The 27,350-nt window shown below is 34.7% G+C and overlaps 1 protein-coding gene across 8 annotated transcripts; it reads left to right on the forward strand.

Moving 5' to 3' along the window:
- The first annotated feature begins 1,694 nt into the window (after positions 1-1,694).
- On the forward strand, positions 1,695-26,745 carry LOC104903125 (transcription factor LHW). 8 transcript variants are annotated; one of them, XM_019251806.3, is made up of 11 exons: positions 1,696-1,986; positions 10,215-10,315; positions 10,527-10,730; positions 11,411-11,501; positions 11,582-11,623; positions 15,340-15,399; positions 16,190-17,296; positions 17,399-17,500; positions 17,875-17,985; positions 26,219-26,341; positions 26,428-26,745. In XM_019251806.3, exons 2-11 carry the CDS (start codon positions 10,215-10,217, stop codon positions 26,560-26,562), a joined length of 2,076 nt encoding a protein of 691 aa, XP_019107351.1. In that variant the 5' UTR covers positions 1,696-1,986; the 3' UTR covers positions 26,563-26,745. The 8 variants fall into 8 exon arrangements, 4 of the variants coding, with proteins under 4 accessions (XP_048492592.1, XP_048492593.1, XP_019107351.1 ...); XR_007269912.2 differs by lacking the exon at positions 26,428-26,745 and having other exon boundaries at positions 1,695-1,986; positions 17,597-17,985; positions 26,219-26,256; XR_007269913.2 differs by lacking the exon at positions 26,428-26,745 and having other exon boundaries at positions 1,695-1,986; positions 17,616-17,985; positions 26,219-26,256.
- Positions 26,746-27,350: the final 605 nt, after the last annotated feature.

Consider the following 27,350-nt stretch of genomic DNA (forward strand, 5'->3'; position numbering starts at 1 on the left):
ATTTTTTGTTTATTTAAATAGATGTTGTATAGGAAAATATGATTTTAAGAGAGAGAATGGAGAATAACCGGTGAAAGAGTATTAATTGTAATATTTTGGTTCAATAAACAAAGGAAAAAAAAAATTCAAGAAGCAAATAAATGATGGGACACGATTTTTTCTAGACAAATTACGAAAAAAATGTGCAACTAAAAATGGAAATGGGATCTATATTTTGGGACGGAGTAAGTACTATCAACTTCATTTTGATTTTGATGTTGATTTTGATTTTAATATGTTATTCTTTGATCGAAGGGCCTGTTCTCTTTGGCATAAAACAGCTGAACTGAACTAAAATGATTGGAGTTGAACTGAACTGAAATGAACTGAACTGAACTGAACTAAACTAAACTGAATTGAATTGAATTGAATTGAATTAAATTAAATTGGATTAAATTGAATGTAATAAATATATCATAATATTTAAACAATAATAATATGAATATTAAATAATTATTATAATGATAAGTAATACTCCCTCTGTTTTTTTTTATCATTCCTACTTTGACTTTGCACGTTTGCCAATGCACGTTTTAAAACTTAAATATCTTTCATTATATATTAGTAAAAATTATAACGATTGAATATTAATAAAGTACTAATTGAGACGAATCAAACAAGACCCCACATGACTATGTTTTTTCTTATAAATTGAGAACATTTGAGAAGATTCTCTCTATGCATGAATAGTGTCAAGATTCTAAGTGAGAAAGATAAAAAAAAACAGAGGGAGTAATAATGAATAATAATAGTATTTTTGATATTTTTAAGTGATAGTTATAAATAAATAATATTAATATCATAAATTAATAATAATAATTAATGATAATAATGATAATTAATAATAATTATTTTATATTATTTGTATTAATATATTAATACTTGATGATGATATATAATAACAATAATATCTAAGAAGTAAATTAATATTACTATTTTAATAATTAGATTTAATAATATAATAATATTTAGTAATAAATATAATGATTGGATTGGACCGCGAAAATTACATCATAAACGGTCTTGACGCGATTTGATTGGTTTATGGGCTAAAAAACGTGGGTTTATTTGTGCTTTGACCTAAACCATGTTCCTCCTAATAATAATAGTAATAATGAGTAAAGCTATAATAAACAAAATAATATATAGAAACAACAACAACAACAATAATAATAATACTTAATAGTAATGATATAAAAAAAAATTAATAATAATAAGAGTAATTAATAAAATAAATTATACCAACATAATAATAATATTTAACAAAATGGTTATAAAAGAATGGAGCTGAACTGAAAATAAGTTGGGAAGAACATACCCGAAATGAAATTCCGATCAGCTAGAAGAGAAATATAATAAAAGAAAGAGATTTGAGAAAATTAAATTTGCATTAATGCTAGTAAGTTCCAGTTTGATAACATTACATAACTGCTATTCTGTTGGTTGGTTGAGCTATTGTCAGCTTTGATTTTGGATCTTACAATAGAGTATACGAGAAGACAAAGTTAAGTTGGGCAGATTAAATGTATCACACGTATTCACCCCTAAGAAAAATAAAAAAGATTTGTCAACCAGCAATCAGACCAAATAAAAAGACTCTAAATCACTTTAAAAAGTTGTTTACAAGGCTCTAAATATAACAGAATATTGAAAATAGAAAAGCGGCGACTCGTAACCGGCAACTAGTGAAAATTTCAACACATAATTACATTTTATACGTATGCATATACCTAAAACCAGCAAAGCCCACAAATTACATCAACCGTGGACGACATGTTCTATATAAACGCCAGCAATAGTATGTAAGCTTTTCATTTTAAACAGCTCACTAAAAGATTCTTCTGTAGATTACATCATTCGTGGGTGTCAAAGCTTTGCCGAGTATGAAGGGAATCTGAACAAATTTCATGTGTTTAATTTTGAAGAATTTTGCCAACCAAAAGTCGGGTAACTTTATTCTTAATACTTCCGTAATTTATGTGCTTGTTTACTATTTCCCCTTATTTTTACGCATTAAATTTAATGTTGAAATTTGAATTTGCATGTTTCTCCCACTAGTAATATCAATTACTGGATTTTGGCTGTAGAGGTAGGCAGGTAGCTTCTAGTTTTTGAAAAAAAAAAACAACTATTGACTCAATGAGATTGTGTATAAACAAGCATGAAAATGAGTATTGTTACATCAACTTCCGCAAAGTACTAACCCGTATTATACCATCGTTCATATTGTATGCTTTTCATCTAATAGGGCCTTTATAAATTAGACGAGGTTTACAAAGTAGTATGTGAATCCCCTAAAAAAAAAGTAGTATGTAAATTAAGTTTATTTCTTTTTTTAACTTTTTATTAGATTTTATTTTATGAAAAGTTAAATTTAATTAATTGAAAGACATATGACCTCTATAATAAATTTTAATGACAAACATGATACAATTAAATTAAATTCTCCGTTTAATTATGATGATTAATCAAGTTTGACAATAACGGCTTGTTTGGTAGAAAGAATTTGGAAGGAAAAGAAAGGAAGTAGAAGGAAATTTGATACTTTCCGATGTTTGGTTCATTACAAAAAGGGTTTTTTCACCAGGTATCCTTGTGGTTTTTCAAAATTCATGGGGCACCCTTACTTTAAAAAACGCACCAGGTACCCTTAATGTTTCAATAAAATGCACCAAATGCCCTTAATGACTAACGATGTCAAGTTTCCGTTAGTCATTAGGGTTAATTAACCCGTCTAACCCCTCTAACCCAAATTAAACCCTCTAAACATAACTCTAACCCTAACACCTAATCTAACACCTCACCCCCACCCAAAACCATACTACCACAGCCCCCTTTACCCTTCCTCCACCCCCGTAGCCGCCCTACCCTCCCCCACTCGCAACCGCCCTGCCCTCCCCCTCACCCGTAGCTCCCCCACCCTCGTCATATTCCCCCTCCCTCACCCCTTGTCGAATCACCACCCCCATCGAACTGGGCTACAAAACACCAGCCAATATTGACCAAGTCTCCAGCCAAAATCGACCAAACCTCCAACAAAAATCGATCAAAAGCAGGGTACCTGTACCGAAGCCAGAATTCCGCTACGGAATGGGCAGGGGGTATTCGACAGTGGGTGGGGGAGAGGGGGGAATTCGATAGGTGGGTGGAGCCGCGGGTGAGGGAAGGGGAAGCTGCGAGTACAAGGGTGGTGGGAGGGTGGGGTTAGCGGGTGGGGGAGAGGGGGGGATTTGATAGGGTGGGTGGAGCCGCGGGAGGGTAGGGAAGGGGAAAGCTGCGAGTACAGGGGTGGTGGAGGGTGGGGTGAGGGGAGAGTGGCTACGGGGTGGGGGAGGGTGGGCTGCTAGGGTGGTGGAAGGGTTAGGGTTAGAGTTCAAGGCTAAGGTTAGGTGTAGGTGTTAGAATTAGGGTTAGGATTAGAGTTTAATTAGCGTTAGGATTAGGGTTTAATTAAGGTTAATGACTAATGGAAACTTGACACCATTAATCATTAAGGACATTTGGTGCATTTAATTGAAATAGTAAGGGTACCTGCTGCTTTTTTTAAAATTAGGGGTACCCTATAAATTTTGAAAACCACAGGGGTACTTGGTGAAAAACCGTTAAAAAAAATTAAGTGAAAGGAAATGGGAGGAATTGGAAGGAAAGACTCTTTAATAAAATTTTACTTTCCTTTCCTCCCAAAAGTGGGGGAATTTTGGAGGAAAGAGAAAATTTATACCAAACAGTTTTTTTCCGTTCTCTTCCATTCTTTTCTCTTCCCTTTCTTTTTCTTCTCTTCCTTTTCTTTACCAAATATGAACCGAACACACTGTAAAGGATACTTCTGTTTTTCTTTGAATCATGCACCTATTTGTGAGAGCATCATCATTCTCACATTGTTTTGACAAGAAATATATTTATTTCACCGTGTGAATCACATACAAGAATCCAATGTCCATTGCCAAATTCTATAATACACAATGAATAAACTTTGTCTAGCATACCAAACTCTCAACTCCTATAACGGGAGACAAAGAAACTAAACTCCAAATTTTCACTATAGGAGACAAATTATATATCCAAAAATTGGATATAAAAATCTCAAAAAAAGAGATAAAGGAGAATAACCAATAATACTGATAACAAGTAATAGATAAAAGTTGGATGTGGGGGTTATCACCAACATAGAAGATGATAGCAAACCTGAATTCATGGAGCTTTTTGAAAGAGAGAAAAAGGATAAAGAGAGGTGAGTTTTTAATATAGAGTCCAAATTATATAGATATCAAGCATATTTTTTCACTCATATATGTACCCTTCATTTCTAAAATTAGTTCCTCTTGTTTTTCTAAAGGGTGTTTTTATTGTGAATATTACCTTATTTCATTGTTTGAACAGCATAAAGTAAGAGAACAATATTAGTTGTATTGCCTTTGTTTCTTTTGCATTCTACACAACATGACGTTCATGCGTACTAACATGGACCTTTGACCAAGCATTAATATCTTTATTGATTATCTAATAGGGGTGATGAAATTTGATATTTTAAAAATATAGGTTGTGATAAAATTAAGAAGATCTCATATGACTGTATTTTATGCCGTTATAAATTAACCACAAATGATGGCCAAAAGAACAATATATGAATAGTGTCAGATTGTGAAGTGTGTGCACTAAAACGCAAATTAAGAGAACAACTAGTTATTAGGCCCGGACTATGCCCCGGGTAAGAAAACATTTCATTTATTAATATAATACTTTATGATAATAACAATAAATACAACTTAGTCTAGTTGTTAAGATTGTAGTATATGTACTCGAGGTCTCGGGATCAAATCCTATACTACGCAATTTCTAAATTTTTTTATTGTACATAGATTACATAAACTAAAACTCCCTAAGGGTAGTACTGTAGTGGTCAACACTGCTCTTCAAATGGTATCATGTATACATAATTAATTTTAATGAACATGCAAATTTATTTATTTTTAAGGATGCAAGGGATATGTTTAATAACATTAATTAATTACAACACATATTTTTAATTTTGTAGAAACATGGATCATTAAGAGATGTTAGATGAGATGGTGATTCTTTGAAAACAATTACGTAAGGTCCGAGGTTCGAGCCCAGGCTTCAACATATTATTTTTTAAATAATGACCACTTGATTTTGTTGGTTAACAGACACGTGGTAAAATTCTAGTGGCAGGAGGAGAGTGCCATGTGGCGCATCGACGTTGTTACGCACGCCTTTTAATATATATGTATAGATATGAGAGATATTACAAAAGTGAATTTTTTTCTTGGTATCTTTGCACATTTTCTTTATGAATGAGTTTGAAAAATGGAGGATGTATCATGTTGGATGCAGTTATTTTATATTTCCTTCCTTCGTATTCGTTGCAACACTTTCTTTATTAGTATGTTTCAAATCAGATGCAATATTATGTTGTTTTTTAATATCTTTTCTCTATTTGTTTTCACATCACATATATCCTAATTATTTTTCAGTCTCTTTCCCCATTGTTTGAAGTCCTGAAAATTTGTCATCAATAATTGCAAATAACATAAAACACAAAAAGTCTTAATTTAATAATATTATATATTATTTTTGACACTATTTAAATAATTTAATACTAAAAGCAGTCGACTTTGTGAAATATAAAAAATTAAAATCAATTTATTACTTAATTTTGAAAATCACCATTTCTGCTTAGAGTGACTTTATAAAACGGAAACATTTTTTTGTATATTTTATAAGCTAAGTGTCCTTTTATCATTTATGTTTCTCTTAATTAAAAAAAACGTGAAAATAAAAAATATTTTTTTGATCCATATGAGCCACGACATCCTCAATCTTAACCAATAGGCCAAGACATCCTTGGTTTAAAATAAAAAATATTGATAGTAGATGAATACAATATGCTACTTACTTATTCCTCCACTGTTTTGTAATTATGAAACATAAGGAGGGTATAAAAGTTGAAGAGAACGAAAAAATATGGAAAGGGGGCTACATAAACCCACGTGCTACATACACATGAAAGAGAAAAATAAGTTCATAATAGTACAATCAATAGAGTACATGGTCTTACTGATTTTGTTCTTAGGAATGAGAAAACATTCCCAGAGTTAGGTATTTAACAATGAATATAAAACTTTCGTTTATGTGTTAAATGTAGCCTTAATAGAATGAGGAAGTATTTTTGAAAATTTTAATTAATTCTTTTAAGTGAGTACATAATACATTCGCTTCTCAACAACCCAATCTTCAAACTACACAGAAAGTATGCGTGAGAAAGAGTGCCATTAGTATCAAGGCTTTACCCACCTCCTAGGAAAGGTTGGAATGCCCGACTTTTGACGTGCTACCTCTAAGACACACACAAAACTACGCACTAGCTGGCCAATAACACAATCTTACAAAAAGATGCAAACAATCTAGAACAAACTCTAGATGCTGATCCAAAGAGAACAACGAACTGGAATAACACCAAATTAAACAAGGACAAAAGTAAAAACCCTAACGTAACAGGAGGTCTCTTCAGGGTATCTACGAGCAACCGAAAATACAGTATGTTTAAGAACTTGCAGCTTATCTTCAAAGATTTTTTGGTGAATAATTACTTCATATTCAAAGGCCTGAATTAATGAGTCTCTCAATCTGTATGTAGAAGTTGAAGACAACTTCTCCAGATGATATGACTGTTGGGACATTCAATGTATGAATGGTGGAGAGTTTCATCAGCATCATTGCAAGGCACACAAGCCTCAGTATGAATCATACCACAGTTGAACAACATACTCTTTTTACACGGTTTTCCAAGAAGGCCAAGCTCTATTGTTGAATATAACCTTCCTCCAAGTAACTCTAGGTTGCTCAAATAGAGTGCAGTGAAGTTTGTTAATCATAAAATTTGTTATTAATAACAAATTGTTGAGCTTCATGCTCATTGAGCAAAACAACCCTATCTGTAAAAAAAAATTCTTGAAAGTCCAAGATAGCCTAGTAGGGATCTGCATATTCCACACATCAATTCTTCTTATGTAGTAAGGATGAAGCCAGCTAATCCACATCTTATGTTGTGTCTCAGCTAAAGCCCAAACATGCTTAGCAATAGCTTTGTTCCATATTGTTGTGTCCTTGAGATTCCATCCCTACTCAGCTTCTTGAAGCATAAGGTAATCCAGGCCACAAGAGCCTTCCTAGAAGCCGAGTCAGTGCCAGTCCAAGGATAGATTCTACAACCAGTTTGGATTTCTTTGAACACTAGGTAAAATAAAAATCTGATGCTATAAAAGCTGCAAACCATATAGAATAGAAGTCACAAGCTGAACTCTTCCTACATAGCAGTTAGCAGAGCAAATTGATAGACCAATGCTTCAACCTAGCCAAAACATTCTCATTCAGTGACCTACATTCATTGTAAAAGAGCTTTCTTATTGTCAGGGCTCAGGGGGACTCATAGGGTACTGAAAGGAAAGCCTCCAATAGGCATATTAATGATGCTTTCAAGGAGATTAACTTTATATGTAGAATTGCAGTACAATAATTAAGCATTTCGAATACAATGGTCAACTACACATAAAAATGTTGCAAAAGTTTGGGACAGTAAAAAAACAAATTTATCAAATATATTTAAATAAGAACATTTAACTTAAATCATTTGAATATCCTCAAATAAGAAAAAAATTAACTCAAATCATATGAATAATGTACACAAGATGTCATTCACTCCATTTCCTTATAATTGTCAAAGTTCGACTTTGACATATGGTATTATAATTATGTATTTATCGAAATAAAAAATTAAGTGTTATTTTGGAAATATATACTAGAAAACAATCTAACAAGATACCATTTCAATATAATTTTTTTTCTGCAAATGAAACTCAAAGGATGGTAAAAATAGAGAATGTGAATAGTGTCAAACTAAAATTTCTAACTGCAATGAAATGGAAAGCGTGTTATTTTCCCAAATATATGTTTATTGTGTACTTGTGCAAACTTTTCCATATTAAAATTTGCATTGGTTTGTCGATTTTAACATCTAATATTTGTGACATGCTTAGCTTACCTCTCAAGAGATTATTTTACAACTGAAGATGGCATAAATAAGGAGCGTTTACTGATTTAGGGTGCGTTCTGTTCAACTTAAAAAATTAAGTTTCAGGTCCAATAAGTTCAGATAAGTTCAGATAAGTTGCAATAAGGTCTAATAAGTGCAATAAGTTCCAATAAGGTCTAATAAGGTCCAATAAGTTCCAATCAGGTGCAATAAGTTTCAATCAGGTGCAATAAGTTCCAATCAGGTCTAATAAGGTTCAATAAGTTCTAATCAGGTCTAATAAGGTCCAATAAGGTCCAAATAGTCAATGTTTAATAAACATTTGTATTATTGTCCACTATTTTGTTATTCATAATTTCATATCACTATTAGCGGATTATGTTATTATTAGAATTATAATTAAAGTACCACAATGATTATATAGTATATACTTGTATTAGTGTCTATTATTTTATTATTTATTTGTATTATGTCTATTATTTTATTATTTATTTGTATTATGTCTATTATTTTATTATTCATATTACTATTAGCTGATTATGTTATTATTAGAATTTTTTATTAAAGTACCACAATGTATAGTATTATACTTGTATTATTGTCTATTATTTGATTATTCATATTGCTATTGAATAATATTATAATCATGGTCAAATAATTAAGGTTAACAATAATAATAATAATAATAATAATTACATATAATAATAATAATAATAATAATAATAATAATAATAATAATAATAATAATAATAATTACATAATAATAATTAAGGTTAACAATAATTATAATCATGGTCAAATAATTAAGGTTAACAATAATAATAATAATAATTACATAATAATAATAATAATAATTACATAATAATAATTAAGGTTAACAATAATTATAATCATGGTCAAATAATTAAGGTTAACAATAATAATAATAATAATAATAATAATAATAATAATAATATAATTACATAATAATAATTAAGGTTAACAATAATAATAATGATTATTAATTTTTTGATTTTCTACTAGTGTTTTATCAAAATAAAACAACACTATTAGATATATTAGTGATGAAAGTTATGTATAGGCAAATATATAAATAGTAATTTTTTTGTTAAATTAATTATCATAAGAGATAATTAATAATCATTATTTTTAAAGGACGAATTATAATAATTATTATTCCATAAAAAATTTTGAGGGGTAGTATTTACGTTAGTGGTAATATTTATGTTATTCATGGTCAATGTTTTTGTCTAATAAGGTCAAATAAGTTTCAATCAGGTTCAATAAGGTCTAATAAGTTTCAATCAGGTCCAATAAGGTCTAATAAATTTCAATCAGGGTCAATAAGTTCCAATAAGGTCCAATAAGGTCAATCAGGTTCAATCAGGTCCAATAAGTTCCAATCAGGTTCAATCAGGTCCAATAAGTTGAATCAGGTGCAATCAGGTCCAATCAGGTTTAATAAGTTCCAATAAGTTCAGTTCAGGTTTAATAAGTTCAGTTCAGATAAGTTCCAATAAGTTCAGGTCCAATAAGTTGAATAGAACGCACCCTTAGTTGGCAACATCCTATCCAAGGCCTTTATCCTTCTTGTAAATTAGAAAAAAAAAAAAAAAATCATACTCTACCAAGTTAGCAAAATGAATATGTTTAGGCAACACCCTATATAAGCTTTTTGATATGACCCATGATTACAAGGTTGTCCCAGCCTAGTGGTTTGAATATTATAAAAATAATAAGAACCATTTATTATGGACCCGACACGTGCTAGTTGCTTCTTGGTATGTGGTCATCCTATTATGAAGAATATTTTTCCGAGCCAAACAAGATGGATGTTCTTTACTTAGTTACATGGACTCTTCAATTTACTTCAAGTATCCGTGTCAAATCCTTGACACTCAGACGTGGACATTGACACTTGGACACTTCATTTTGGGCCAAAATCATTGAAAATTTTCATAGATCAGCCGAATCAGATACTTAGACACGTATTCGTGTCAAACATAGGTATAAGAGTCTAGGCAACATAGGTTCTTCATATAGGGATATCTAATGGACTACTCTAATTAGTCTCTTAGTTATTTTTTGATTGATAGTAACTTTTTAATTTAAATTTGGGCAGATGGAAACAAATGTGGTAAGCAATATCTTGAAAATACTCTGCACCAATTCACAATGGAGTTATGTTATGTTTTGGAAGCTTCGTCAACTAGAGAATTTCAAGTAAGATATATACAGAGTAGTTTTTGTAGCGCCCAAATGTCAAATATACTACTTAGATGACAAACATAATCCTATTATAGTACATCAGTACATCTAGAAATATCCTCTTCAAAATTACCCATCCGATGTACAGTAATTGGTGGAAGAATGTTTACCAACCAAGTTTTTTCTTCAAAAATAATTGTTTATCAAACTTAACATATTATTTCAGGATTTTGACATGCGAAGAATGGTATTGTGACTCCAAAATGTCAAAGAGTACCTGCCAAATCATATTAAGCGATTATTCCCCAACGCAAGAGGCTGTTATAGGTTATGGATTTGAAACAAATACTGGTGATGTACAAGAATTGGAGAATCCTCTTAAATCTGCAGTAGTTGATATGTCAAGTTATCAATATTTACTAGGAGATGGGTATGAGTTTAAGCTTAAACGAATTATTTTGGTTACAACACTGCAACCAATCATTTAAGAAGATGGCTTATTGCATATATATTTCCTCCCTTTCATATGACTCCCTACACTTCTCAATTCACAAACTCCTAGGCAAGTTTTGGAGAAGAGAGAGGTAGAGAGTAAAAAGAAAAGGGACCCATGTGAGAGGAGAGAGATAGAGAGAGAGTTTATTGCCCAAAAAGGAAGTATAGCAAGTAATGTGAAACTTCACCCAATGGAAAGTGTAGCGAGTATTATGAAATGAAGGAAGTATAATTAGATTTTTAAATTACTATTTGATCATAACATAAAGAATGAATTGGAAAAGAAAAACATATATTAGAACAATTATATTTTTATTTACAAAAATATTTTTCCCCATCTTCACTGTCCCATCTAACTATAAAAGAAAAGGATATTAGTACGAATTTATAAAAGGAATACATATTATCACATTAAAAACTTATTTACATTAGTCAGTTTGTTAACATTAATAATTGAAAAAATGTTATCTTGCTGCAAGATATATATAGTGATGTTGCTTTTAACTAAGCATAATAATGTAATTATGTCACCAAAGACTATTTGAAATTGATATTAGTTTATTAACTGGATCTTCTACCTGTAATTGTAATGTAGTCTAATCTTATTTCACTTAGGATGGTTGGAAGAGTTGTTGTAGCTGAGACAGATTTATGGATTTATTCGGACAACAATGAGTCAACGTCTGAACTCATTTATAGTTTGGAGGTGAGCTTTGACCACTGATTTTTTAGGTAGAAGATAAAGTTTTTATTTACTTATTTGTATTTTTTTTTTTCTTTGAGCAGTATCCTGATGAGTGGATGATATCTAAAGCAGTTGGAATTAAGGTGATTTAGTTTCTTCATACAATATGCAATACTCTTTTGTTAGAAATGACTAATTTCATTACCCTATAAAACAATGAGAGTTACCTTTCTTTTTTTTCTTTTTTTTTTTTTTGACATCGAGAAAATTTGCATTAATTAAAATTGAAAGTACAATCTAATACTAGTACAATTAAAAAAAAACAAAGCCAAGGAAACTAAAAGAGCTTCATTGGCTCTTACAGACTCGATGAAATACAAACAAACTAGTACATATTTGGACCAACTTAGACTAATCTCGAGCGATGGTAAGAGGATGTGGGACAAAGGTCTTGATACAACAGACCTCGAATGAGAGGAAATGATATGAATGCACAACTAGGATAGTTGAACACTCAAGAATTTCGAACAACACAAGGATTTCGGATATGAAAACTAAAATAAACACTCCTAAATATTTTAGTTAACTCTTAATCTCACTCAAACCACTCCTGGAATTAAGTAGATTAAACACTAGTTAATTAACAATCCTGAAAATTAAGTAAAGGTCGAAAATAATTGCAAGGCACAATTAAAATCAATAACAAAGTTTTTGTCTAAATCATTCATGCTCTTGTAAGGTAGCATGACATGTTTATTTATAATGACAAGAATCAACTTGCCCTCCAATCAACCTAGCCATTCGGCCAACATAGAGTATTTTAGGAAAGATTTCTCCCTTGACTCTAGCCTAGAATCTAGCTAGAACTTAAGGAAACAAAAGCTTAAGGAAAGATAGCAAATCTTTCCTTAATTACATGGATATCACACGCCTACTAATCTTCCAATAAGGCGCCACTTTCCTAAAATACAACCATGATATTAAGACTAAGGAATCCAAAATCATCCTAGTATTTTCGGACTTATTGAAGTTTTAACAACTCAACTACTTTAACTAACATTTTAACTAATAATGACACTAAGTTAAAATGCTAACTAGTCTTCTTCTTCGAGCCAAGTAACACATGATACAAATGCATTGTTGTAGCTCTTCAAAGTGAATCCCATGTATTCCATAAGAAGTGAAATTGGCTCTACTTGACTTGATGCCTTTGGATCCGCATCAGGAAACCTGTTGAAGGACAACACCAAAACGATCTTCAAAAGTAGATTGCCGCAACTCAACTAGTAGCTCCCAAAGTCTACTAGCCACAAAATCCCAAGGTTCTTGAACATAAACACCTTCTTGGGATTCTGCTGATGAAAGTAACCAATCTTCCAAGCTAAGGCACCTCTTTCCTAAAATACAACCATGATATTAAGACTAAGGAATCCAAAATCATCCTAGTATTTTCGGACTTATTGAAGTTTTAACAACTCAACTACTTTAACTAACATTTTAACTAATAATGACACTAAGTTAAAATGCTAACTAGTCTTCTTCTTCGAGCCAAGTAACACATGATACAAATGCATTGTTGTAGCTCTTGAAAGTGAATCCCATGTGTTCCATAAGAAGTGAAATTGGCTCTACTTGACTTGATGCCTTTGGATCCGCATCAGGAAACCTGTTGAAGGACAACACCAAAACGATCTTCAAAAGTAGATTGCCGCAACTCAACTAGTAGCTCCCAAAGTCTACTAGCCACAAAATCCCAAGGTTCTTGAACATAAACACCTTCCTGGGATTCTGCTGCTGAAAGTAACCAAGAAATCACCTCCTTTAATTTGGTGACTTCTGACCCTTGTACAAGGATAGCCAGAGTTTAATCTCGTAAGACTGAAACTCGAAATGCATGGAGGACATAACTTGCTCCAAATTAAATTGGAGGGCCTCCCACAAGATGCATTTTTGAGGTGTAATGACTCCAAAGGTCATCACTGGAAATAATTGGGTGACTTATGTTGAAGAAAATCACCCAATCGACGGATCCAAAGATCCGTCCTTGCAATCTCAACCCTAGAAGATCTAACCACAACTGGAATTAAAGGATCATCACCTCTCATCTTACCCAACAGTACAACCCCTATAGATGCATAACTAAACCTGTATAACCCTAAATTAAAACGGAAAGAAAGAACATAAACAAGAAACAAACAGAACAACAACCAATACATTATGCCACACTAAAACCAGTTTCTGATATCCTCACAGGCCACCGATGGAGTCTTGAACGAACCAACGAACTGACAACTAACACTAGAGGGACATGGGGAAGGGAACACTAACACTAATGCTCAAAACAGAGCAGGGGAACGGGGAGGGGAACCTAGAACTAACCACTTTTGAAAACCAAACGGGGGATCGGGGAAGGGGAAACCTAATCCTAACTTCAAACACTGAGAACTAGGGGGGAATGGGGAGGGGGAACTGACCCTAAACCTATGACAACGCACGGAGGACTCACGGCCTATGGGATACCTTGGTGGGCAACTCGACGCGGAGATGGGGAAATCTACTCGACACAACTGACTCGAAAAAGAAGAAGGGGACGAGAAGGGGGGACGATGGCGGAGGGGAACACGGTGGAGGGGATGGCCGGACGCAAACTGACGACGGGGCGGGGAGATCAAACGAGCGAATGGACAAAACAACAACCGAAAACCCTTTAAACTGAAAAACTAAAGACTAACCGTCGGAAAGTGGTGGAAGCAGGCTCGCTGGCGGCTAAGAGGGCGGCGCGCGCTCAGCCAGCCACCAGCGAGCCGGCGCGAGGCGACGCGAAGAGGTAGGGTGTTTGGTTTTTTAGGGTTTCAGGGTATGCTGGAGAGAGAAGGGTTTCAGCTTCTGGGAGTTAAGTCATCAAAAATACCTTTCATTGAGGCCAACGTATTGAGACTCTCACCAATATGTTCATATCAATTATTACAAGAATGTTGGATATTAGAATATAAAAGAGAGGTAAATGAATGATACGAGTAAATTGGCCTAGTTTCACTTATAGTTGGTTATGCAATTAAATTTACACGACTTAGACTCCGTTTGGTAGAGCATAAAATATTTTCAGTGTAAAATGATTTTCATGGAAAAATATTTTAAATGGAAAACACAATTCCAAAATTAGTTTTTTGTTGTTTGGTTTCACGTAAGAAAAATGATGAAAGGAAAGGAAAATGAAAGGGAAAGTAAGGAGGTAGTGAGAGAAGTGTACAAGAGAGATAAGGAAAACGATTTTCCTTTCATTTTGAAAAGAAAATGGTTTTCCATCATCGGGAGAGTAATTTACACCAAAGGAAAATGGTTTTACACTCTTTTACCAACCAAACAATGTAAAATTAAAAATAGAGGAAAATAGTTTTTCGGGAAAACGTTTTACGTCCTACCAAACATAACCTTAGTCCGGAAAAAACTTTATCTACCCAGTGGGTCAACAACCCACTAATAATAGAAATAAATAAATAGTGGAATCCAACCCACCGTATAGATGTAGCATTGCCCCCTTAGTCCAAAAGAGTGCTTGAAAAACTTGATTTGGAACGGTGGGACAATGATTGGATCAGAATTATATGAACCTAACATTTAATATGACATGCTGCATGATAGTTAATAATGATCGTTCAATTAAATTGACATGTCATGATATTAGCCAAAGTAACTAATTGATTGACTTCACATGCCCTTAATTGAACTATTCCAAATCTAATTCATAAATCCAATTCCATCCACTTCCTATTAATTCTGATTGCAAATGCCTATATTCCGATATATGAAAGACCCTTGGTTGTCTTTATAAAGATTCCTTTTATTTTCTTTTGTGCAGACAACTTTACTAGCACCTGTATTACCATATGGAATTCTACAACTAGGCTCATTTCAAAAGGTAATGATCATTATTGTTGTTGTAGATTATTAATTTTCTGTATTGTTGTAATAGGTTTTAGTTGTTCCACCTACGATACATTGCTCTTGTAATCTAAATTCACGCCCAATTAGTTTTGGTTGTGCCAATGTATTGAATAACTAATTAAAAGTCTACAATTCTTGTTTCTTAAAAGATGAATGCAAGCCAAGTTAATATAGATTTTTCCACATGTGTTTAAAAATGCTAAAAACTATCAATCTAATACTTTCATATAGCTAATTCATGACTTTATTTTACGAGCAAAATTAACAAGAAGAACAAACTGTTACGGTCAAAAAACAAATTTCTGTTGTCTATGCAAACTACATTAAATCCAGAAGTAATAATTGCTGGCATCACCTTTCTTAGTTAGCTTCCTTGTGCATGCAAGATATGTATCTAACTTTAATTTATTGTTGTAGAAATCCAGACGAAAACGTACTAATGATCAATGGAGCAAGCATGTAAAGTTTAACTCGCACATATATAAATATAAACAGAAAATTAAGAGAGGTCGATGTGCTCGACAAGGAAAATGTATGATAAACCTTACCTTTTTATACATCAACAAAGTTTAAGAAAACTATAAAACACAACATAAAATGGATTTGAGGATTTCCATTGTATGTAATGTAGATTGATTGAACGTCATGTCTAGGTTAGATTTCATTGGCAGTTTTCGTTAGAAATTGCTTTCTAATTGTTGATGTAATTGTCTTTTCTTACATGTTAGGAATTTATGTAACTTTTTTTCTTGCTGACTTGTTAGGTTGCTGAAAGCCTGACAGTAGGTATTGAATTAAGGGATAGGTTCTTTACTCTTTCAGGCACAACAATTGGCAACTTATTGTCCAATTACGATGATATTCCTCTTCTTTGCCCTTCATTAGCTATGCTGGAACCAGAAAACAATAGCGATCCATCCGATTGGAACTGTCTACACATAATGGAATATGAGGACATGAATGTAAATCATGCTACTGAATTCACAGATTATAATTTGTCGACTGCTGATCAACTTGTTCCGTTAATAGGTCAAAATTGTCTTGCACTGGAGGAACATCCTTTCTTTATTGGTGACCAGAATATATTTTATCCATTAAGTCTAGATACCAATGTCGTTTCAACTACATCAAGTGAGTTTGTTTATCCTGACGAGAGACTAGATACCACAGAAATGTGGATGCTTTCTTACCAAGAGGAATATTTTGATGATGGTATAGTTAATGGAGACTCATGTGATGGTATCCAGAATGGTTTCGTACCAGAACATATAACCGAAATCACTCACAGTAACATTGATAATATAAAAGGGTTTGCAAGAGACTGTGATATACAAGTAAAGAACTATAGGCAGTACTCACAAGACTCATGTACGGAATACTTATACGCGAGTGAAGGCTTTGGATTATGTGAAAATTTTAACGAATGTGGTGAGGAAGAGCAACATGTAACGAATGTGCTTGCTGCTTCATATAATAACGAAGATATTACTCTATGTTATGGTCATGATACAAGCATATCACCTTCCATTGTACTAACGGAAAGCAGTCCTCCGTTTCAAGTGCAACAGTCTGCTTCAAGAAATCTTGATACCTTATATGTAAGGCAATACAGTTGTACATCAAAATATCATAATGCGGATGCTAGAATTCTAGCTTCACCTCTGCCATTGAATACTTTAGAAAGTACTGTTATTGGAGGTGATTCATGGTTAGAATGTACTTATGATCTATACAATAAGAATACTAAAGTGCCAAAATTCAAGAGGGGAAAGCAAACACCAAAAACTAATTTTAGACCGAGGCCAAGAGATAGACAACTTATTCAAGATCGACTCAAAGAGTTGCGCCAATTGCTCCCAGATAGTAAAAAAGTCAGTTTGGTTTGTTAAATGTGTTTGGTTATATTTGATTCGTTATAAATGTTGGTACCATCTTTCTCATCAATTTGAGAAGTTGCGTTATTTTTATTTCAGTGCAGTATCGATGAACTGCTGGACCAAACTACAAACCATATGTTGTTCTTGAAAAGTATGGTTGAACAGGCTGAGAAAGTGAAGCAATTCAATGCTCATGAGGTACATAAACTTTTTTTATCACTCTCACTTTATGTTCATTTCATTTTCAAAGAATCCTATTGGTATATATATTCGAAATTGTAACACTTTGAGCAGGGCATACACAATGTTACAGTCGCATGTTTTACAGTTACCAAGTTTTTGTATCATTTGATGAAATGCTGCTTGGTACAAAGTGGATTTTATCTGCGAACTGCTGAAGATGGGATGTGGATGCTTTCTTTCAAGCTCGAAACTGAAATGGCACTACAGTTGCAGTATTGGTGATTTTAGAAAAAATATGATTCTTCTCTTGTCCCAAAAAAATCCATTGATCAATATGGAAATTTCCAACACCATGAATCACACATGTTTGAACTTTCATTTTGATGCAGGTAAGTACAAAGAATTCTCACAAAAACATGGCCTCAAAAGCAAGAGATAACATTAACACATGCCCTATAATCGTGAAAGATTTGGATCATCCTTGTCAATTTCTTATAGAGGTATATCATCATCCTTTATATGATATTTAAGCATCATTCCAAAAACTATGATAGTTATAAATTTGTGTTTCAATCTTTACGTGCCAACATAGATAATAGTGAGCATTTCATTTCCCCACATGGCACATGATTTGGTATGGTGGAGTTAAATGAAATATATAAAAAGGGACATTAAATGTTACATAAGAATTTGATCCTTCAGAAACAAAATAAGATCAATAGGGATTAGCCACAATCTAGTCTTAGTGTCAATAGGTTGCTGAAACGCCTCATGTAGAATATCTTTGAAGGAGAACAATGAAATTGTACATCAAGGCATCCAAAGAAATATGGAGGATGTGTTGTTAACATAATTGATAGATTATGGAAATATGGTGAATATTTACATTTTAGGAATGTATAATTAGTGGCTTTATTCTAGCCTTGATTAGTGCCAAACTTGGCTACTGTAATCTTCTGTATATAGAGATTAATTTGTATCTTTGTAAACCAAGGAAAATAATATTCTTCATGGTATCAGATTAGGGTGAACTTTCCTCACGTTTCCGCCGCCCTACTGTATTTTATTTTTTTTTAAAACAAAAAACGCCCACCTCTTCCACGCCAGCCACCATGACTGGCGGTTCTTCCACCTCCTCCTCCTCTTCTTCTTCTTCTCTTCCCGTTCTTACGGGTTCTAACATCAAGCACAATATTCCAATCACCCTTGACATGGAAAATGTGCAATACTCGACGTGGGCCGAGTTATTCAAGATACATGCACGTTCATATCGTGTCATACATCATATCATTCCTCCGGCGAAGGGCCAAGAAAAAATTCCCGTCACCGATGAGGAAAAGGACGATTGGTCCACTATCGATGCCATGGTGTTGAAATGGATATATGCTACCATTTCGGAAGATCTCCTAAACACCATCCTTGAACCCGACTCCACTGCCATGGAGGCTTGGGAACGACTTCGTGATATCTTTCAGGATAACAAGTCATCTAGAGCCGTTACTCTTGAGCAAGAGTTCTCTAATACAAGCATGGAAGATTTTCCAAACGCATCTACATATTGCCAACGCCTCAAAATGTTGGCTGACCAACTTAAGAATGTTGGGGCTCCGGTCTCTAACAATCGTCTTGTCCTTCAGATGGTTGCCGGTCTCACCGAGGCCTATAATGGTGTGGGTACGTTACTTCGACAGAGTGACCCCCTCCCTCCTTTTTATCAAGCTCGCTCAATGCTTGTTTTGGAAGAAGCCGGCTTGGCTAAGAAAGCATCTACAAACTCAGGTAATTCGGCCATGGTTGCCCACTCTCCCGAACCCTCCTCAGATTTTTCTTCATCTCCCCGTGGTCACAATGGTGGGAAGAAGGGGTCAAACCGATCCAAAAATGACAAAAATCGCCACAATGGCACCAAAACTGTCGGTGGCACCACCGGCGGTGGTCAGAGGGGTGGCCGGAATTTTTCCGGCGGTGGTCAGAGGGGTGGATGGCAGCAGCAGCAACCTGGGTAGTGGGGTCCTCCTCCAGCTTCTGGCCAGCCGTGGCCTTCTCCTTGGGGGTACCCTTGGGCCTTTCCCCCTTGCCCATACCCTACTGCATCTTGGACTAGGCCCACTTCCACATCTTGGCAGCAAGGAGCTCCTAGACAGCCAGGAGTATTGGGCTCCAGACCACAAGCATACACAGTGGACGTGCAGTCCACTCCTACTGATATTGAGCAGGCCATGCATACTCTCAGCCTTACTCCTCCGGATCACAATTGGTACATGGACACAGGTGCCACATCTCACATGACCTCCTCTCAAGGTACACTTACGTCGTATTTTAATTTGAGCACTAATAATGGTATTGTTGTCGGAAATGGCCATAGAATTCCTATTAGTGGTTACGGTGACACTCATCTAGCTTCCCCTCACCCTCCATTGAAACTTAATCATGTCCTTCATGTTCCCAAAATCATTAAGAACTTAGTTTCTGTTCGCAAATTCACTTCTGATAATTATGTATCAGTGGAGTTTGATCCTTTTGGATTTTCTGTGAAGGATTTCCGGACGGGGAGGACCATAATGAGATGTGAGAGTCAAGGGGAGTTATATCCCATTACCAACACCATCCAAAATCAAGCCCTTTCCCAATCTACATTTGCTGCTCTTGCACCATCTTTATGGCATAATCGACTGGGTCATCCGGGTGGTCATGTTTTGGATTTACTTCGGCAAAATAAACTCATTAAGTGTACTAAGCTTAGTGATTCTAGTTTATGTTATTCTTGTCCTCTTGAAAAACATGTTAAATTGCCTTTTGTTGCTTCTACTACAACTACTATCATGCCTTTTGATATTGTTCATTGTGATATTTGGACTTCTCCTGTTTTGAGCTCTATGGGCCACCGTTACTATCTTGTAGTGTTGGATGATTTTACGAATTATTTGTGGACTTTTCCTTTGTCTAAAAAATCGCAAGTATTTGCTACCTTCCTCAATTTTCGTTCCTATATCCACACTCAATTTGAACGCGAAATAAAAAATATCCAATGTGACAATGGTCGGGAATTTGATAATGCTCCTTTTTGGGATTTTTGTAAAACAAATGGTCTATCTTTGAGACTCTCATGTCCATATACTTCTTCCCAAAATGGTAAAGCCGAAAGAAAAATTCGAACTATTAATAATATGGTTCGCACAATGCTTCATCATGCTTCCCTCCCACCATCTTTTTGGCATCATTCACTTCAAATGGCAACATACCTTCTCAACATTCTTCCAAGCAAGAATATCGCCTATCACTCCCCTCTCCAATCTCTTTATCACAAAGTGCCTTCCTATTCTCATCTTCGGGTCTTTGGATGTCTATGTTTTCCTCTATATCCTTCCACCACTATTCATAAACTCCAACCCCGCTCCACTCCTTGTGTTTTCTTGGGCTACCCCACAAATCATAGAGGCTATAAGTGTTATGATTTGTCATCTCGAAAAATTATAATTAGTCGTCATGTCCTTTTTGATGAGCAACAATTTCCGTTTACCTCTCTTCATACTCCACAGGCCACTACTTATAATTTTTTAGATGACCTCCCTCCCTTACTTTGTGCACCAAACCTTACTGACCCAAACACATTCCAGCCCATTACTGAAAATGCCACCCACACTCCTCAAAACACATCTGGGCCTACATTCTCTCCCTTGCCTCACCCACATTCGGGCCGCTAGTTGTCCCCTGCGTCTGGGCCTTTACCCAGCCCACCCTCTAACTTGGCCTCCCCTCAACCCAGTCTTCGTTTCCCTCCGTATGGGCCCCTTACCAGCCCTTTCCCTTCCGGACTGCCCCACACTCCTGGGCCTTTCCCCACTGAGCAGCCTACCGAGCCCATAGATGGCCCCTGTAGCCCCCACGCTCCTCTCTACCTCCCTTGCATTCTCTATCCACCCCACAGCCTAGTACCCTTCCACCTCTTGGCACTCCGCCTATCACTAGAGCCCAGCGTGGCATTAGGAAGCCCAACAACAAATATCCCCCTTCTAAGTATGCTTTACTTACTCACAGTGATTGTTCCCCCCTTCCTAAAAATCCCGTGTCGGCCCTCCGTGACCCTAATTGGAAAATGGCTATGGATGATGAATTTAATGCTCTTATTAAAAATAAGACGTGGGAGTTGGTGCCCCGTCCCTCTGATGCTAATGTCATTCGTTCGATGTGGATTTTTGCTCATAAGGTTAAAGCTGATGGTTCTTTTGAAAGATATAAAGCACGGCTTGTAGGTGATGGTAAGACACAGCAGGTGGGCATTGATTGTGGAGAAACATTTAGTCCGGTTGTCAAACCAGCTACTATTCGGACTGTTCTTAGTATTGCTCTCTCTAAATCTTGGCCCCTTCATCAACTGGATGTAAAAAATGCATTTTTGCATGGTGACCTCAAAGAAACTGTGTATATGCATCAGCCCATGGGGTATCGTGACCCTACATATCCGGATCATGTTTGTCTTCTAAAGAAGTCTCTTTATGGTTTAAAACAAGCCCCTAGAGCCTGGTATCGTCGATTTGCTGATTATGTGTCCAAGATTGGTTTTTGCAACAGTACCTCTGGTAATTCATTATTCATCTATTGACGAGGTACGGATACTGCTTATCTTCTTCTATATGTCGATGATATTATCTTGACTACTTCTTCCACTGCTCTTCGTCACTCTATTATGACTCTCCTTGGGGCCGAATTTGCCATGAAGGATCTTGGACAGTTGAGTTATTTTCTTGGGATTGCTGTCACTCGCCATGCTAATGGTCTTTTTCTCTCCCAACGGAAATATGCTGAAGATATTATTGAGCGAGCGGGCATGTCTGCTTGTAAATCCTCAGCCACTCCAGTTGATACTAAACCTAAACTTGGATCATCATCGACTAACCCATGCCCTGATCCTGCGTTGTATCGGAGCCTTGCAGGTGCTTTGCAGTACCTTACGTTTACTCGGCCCGATATCTCTTATGCCGTCCAATAGATATGTTTGTTTATGCATCAGCCGATGGCAGCTCACATGCATGCGCTAAAGCGCATTGTGCGTTATGTGAAGGGAAAACTTGACCATGGCCTTCACCTCTACCCATCTTCTCTCTCTACTCTCATCTCCTACACTGATGCTGATTGGGGTGGTTGCCCTGACACCCGCTGATCTACTTCTGGCTATTGTGTCTTTCTTGGTGACAATCTCATCTCCTGGTCTTCGAAACGACAACCCACTTTGTCCCGCTCCAGTGCTGAATCTGAATACAGGGGGGTCGTTAATGTTGTCTCTGAATCGTGTTGGTTGAGGAATTTACTTCTAGAGCTACATTGTCCGATTCGTAAGGCAACGTTGGTTTATTGTGATAATGTTAGTGCGATTTATCTTTCGGGTAATCCAGTTCAACATCAACGCACTAAACATATTGAGATGGATATTCATTTTGTCCGTGAAAAAGTAGCTCGTGGTGAAGTTCGAGTTTTACATGTTCCATCCCGCTATCAGATTGCAGACATTTTTACCAAAGGCCTTCCATTGATCTTATTTGAAGATTTTAGGGACAGTCTCAGCGTTAGACCTCCTCCCGTTTCGACTGCGGGGGTGTGATAGATTATGGAAATATGGTGAATATTTACATTTTAGGAATGTATAATTAGTGGCTTTATTCTAGCCTTGATTAGTGCCAAACTTGGCTACTGTAATCTTCTGTATATAGAGATTAGTTTGTATCTTTGTAAACCAAGGAAAATAATATTCTTCAATAATGAAGAAGAGAAGTTGTTTCGCCCATATTTTTGTTTATTAGAAAATACTTCTAAAACTAGGAACAAGTGGTAGAAAACTACTGAGATTATACCTAAAGTGAGTTCATATGAGAATGCATACTTATATGAGAAATGAGAATGAATTTTACACACTATAACTTTTATGAATAAGTGATGTAACTCTAATGAAAAAATGATGTAACTCCGAAAACAAAATATTTGAAACAAAAAAATTCAAAAAAAACAATTTTTTTTTTTTGAATTCAAATTTTTTTAGAGGGATATAACTCTAATGAATAAGTGTTGTAACTCTAAACCAATCGTATGGTTGAGATTCATTCTCATTTCTCATGTAAGGAGCATTCATCACTATCTTAGGTATCTTAGGTAGATAACACATATGATCTTAAAATTGGTCATGGACACATCCATTAACATAATTTAACTCGTGTAAGACGGTACTGGGAAAGATTGAAAGAGCACCTTTATGAGGATAGTTATGTTTTAATTTAAAACGCCTGGCAGAATCTACCTCGATCAACTATGATTTTCAGCGTGATAAACAATATTTGTGATGCTAAAAGAGTACATTTTATATATGAGCCAAGATAATTAATTTGATTTCATGGTATAATGGGACTAAGCTCCCAAGTAACATTTTGGATAATAGAATTTTAATTTCCTTTTAGGGTAGCACTTGAATTAGAATTGTCCATAATACCACTTAGAAATAATTTTTAAGGTTTATGGACTTTTTGTTTGTGAATGTTATGTGAACTTTAAGTGGCCAGATGGTGGGGATAAAGTGGCTTCTAAGGTGAGAGGTGCATTATTTTTGGTGTATACGTGTAGCTGAAAAGTTATAATTAAGCATTTTGTGGATCTATTTGTGGAAGAGAGAGAGGTTTCAAAGGCGTGAAAACGGCAACATAGACATGGAACACTATGGAACCATGGTTGTGATATGCTACGCCATTGGTTATTGTTTTAGTTACATTTTCTCTATTAGTACGACTTCTCTTCCCACAATTGTTTACCTACTTGTTATTATTCTGGTTGAAGTTGCAATTTGAGGGATTCGTTGTGTTTTGTTGGAATTTGTGTCCTGAGCATATAAAGTGCACCACTATTATTGTGTTAGCTTAAGTTTAATTTACAACCTATTTTTCATTGATAATCATCCTCAAAGTGGGATTAAGAAGGGAAGTGAATTTCTCTAGTTGATGATATATCCTACCATATCAGATTATGCATGCTAATTGTTCATTAATATATTCATCCATTAATCATTATTCACTATATATTTTGCTTGAATAAGATTGTTGGCGAGCAAGCATTTTGATCGAGGAGCTAACTATATTAGGGAACACCTTGAAAATTCTAAATATAATTATTAATGCAATAACTTTACACATCTTCAATACAAGGAGTTTAGTTTCATGGTGGCATAATAGGATATTGACATAAAGTTAGACCTCACCGGCAGTAGATCTTTGGTGATTGTGCCATATACATACAGGATAAAACAACATGGTATACTTGTTTCCCATGGGCTTAGGTATTGTGCAACCAATACCAAATAATGATTTAATGAAATGAAGAGAAAACATGAAAAAGTTTACTTGATAATTCATTATATCTTTTTGAGTGCAAGTAGACATGTTAAGAGGAGGAAGCATAAATTGACAATTTATCGGTTTTATCCATGGTGAAAAAGGCTATAGAAGTTTTGTGAGGGAGGGACAGCAACAATGCCATTGATTGAGGCATGTTAGCAGTGATTAATTCAGGCACTAGTATTTGAGCTAGGAGACAGTTTTCAAAGGACATAAATCAAATTACGATAGATGAGGGCTCTAATTCCATGTTACAATGTAGTCTTTAAACAACATTTTTTCTAGTTGACTTATTAACATCCTATGAAGCTACAAATTAAAGTATATATGAAAAAGTAATTTCTAACATATTACTACCTCGGTTAGTTGTTATAATTTCACTTTATCCTTATATCATAACATGTCACATCAATTTTATATACTTTTCTACCTTATATTCTCCACCAACCAATATATTAATTAATCCACCCAAAAAGTTTTTCTACCTCATACTTTTCTCTCTCATCTAATATTTTAATGGTTCTTTTTACATGTCCTTGTTATAGTGATATACTAGTATTTAGGCCCGGACTATGCTCCAGGTAATTATAGTTTTCATTTATTAATATTTTACTTTGGAATGATACACATCAAATATAATTTGGTTTAGTGGTTATAATTATAGTACATACATAAACTTGAAGTTACAAGCTAAGATCAAATCATATACTTCCTCCGTTTCTAAATAAGTGCAACATTTGCATAGTGTTTACTATTCACAGTTTAAACTTTAATTAGCTTTGGTGATTTACATTTTAGGAAAAACATAGTCATGTGGAATCTTGTTAGATTCGTCTGAATGTGAATTTTTTTACTATCAACTTTTTATAATTTTTACTTATTGATAATTGAAGATATTAATGGTTAAAATAATGCATTGGCAAACGTGCAAACAAGAAATGTTGCACTTATTTAGAAACGGAGGAAGTACATGATATTTTCTTATCTTTTATTTTATTTTATGTATATTACATATTGTAAAGCATATAAAGAAGAGTGTCACGTGATGTCGTTTCTTATTTAGAAACACCTTTAAATATATCTGTATAGATTGTTTTTTCAAAAGAAAAGATGAGGAAGCTCAATGTGTTATGGATACCTACTTGTTAGTTATGATATGTTCCACATGTGTGATTTGATTAAAATTTATTGTATAACATGCTTCAGTTTATTATATTTAATAAGTGTTATCCTTTCTAATAAATATTATAGTAAAACATATACGGGTTTATATGACTTCATATATGTGACTTTAAATTCTAAGTTATGATGTCCTAAGACCTCATTGGCCTGACAATTTTTTTGATGCATCTATGGATAGATGATTTGCATTAATGAAGGAGTCTTCTTTGAGATGGCTGAAGTAATGCACAAATTGAACTTGACAATACTGAAAGGGTTCATGGAAATTCGTTGCAAGCAATGGGCAAGCTTCAATGTTCAAGTAATGCACATTTACTAAGTAGTTAGTTGTTTAAAGAACCTATCAATCACTTGGAAATATTTCTTACTTACTTATGTTGGCTCCAGGCTTTGAAGGGATTTAACAGACTGGACATATTTTGGCCACTAATGCGAATACTACAACAAAATGGAAATTGGATGACTGACCAGTGGTGTCCACAAAATTACGTGTGTCGACAATCACCTAAATATAGAATGTAAAGGATATTTAAGAACCTAATTAGCACTTGCATGCTGTTATGTAATTTGATAGTACTCCGATAGAAGTTTACGATAATGAACTTTATTTTAACCATGAGATAAAATTTTCACAAGGAGTAGAGAATGCACTCAAACAATTGATGTTCTGACATCTTCATCAATATTTATAAACCACAAATGCTACGTTTTGTCAGTCGGGAGCCTTCAATTGTCGCTTGGGTAAGGATTTTCCAATCTATATGGTATACTATGTTAAGATTGTCAGAGGACCAAATCAACCAAAAGTTTAAGTTAATGGTTGGATTCTCAAGAATAGTTTTATATTCTATCACGCTCCCTCATGCAAAGGCCCATTGGGCTTAAAGTGTGATGCAACATAGACCTCCCTCATATCTGACGCTAAATATTTCGCTTAGTAAAGAGGGTGAGTGAGATTTGAACATACCTTTATGTCACGCTGGCTCCGATACCATGTCAAAAGCACCAACTCAACCAAAAGATTAAGTTGATGTATGTTAAGATAGTAATATAAAATTAGTTGGTAATGACTGAAAGAAGATCTCTTATCCCATAATTAAGTTCAACAATGTCAAGTTTGCAAATAGATTAAAGTTAAAGAAATTGAATACTTAGCTTAATTTACACTAACGCATAATCGGTCTAATGTATCATCACAAAAGTGTTACTTAAAGGCCTAAAAGTGTTGCTTTAGGCAATAGGTAACACTTTTATAGGTGAAACATCTACATGTGCTACTTATTCTCTAAGGCAACACTTTCCAGTGCTAA

Source organism: Beta vulgaris, chromosome 9, assembly GCF_026745355.1.
Source record: "Beta vulgaris subsp. vulgaris cultivar EL10 chromosome 9, EL10.2, whole genome shotgun sequence".
Lineage (NCBI taxonomy): Eukaryota > Viridiplantae > Streptophyta > Magnoliopsida > Caryophyllales > Amaranthaceae > Beta > Beta vulgaris.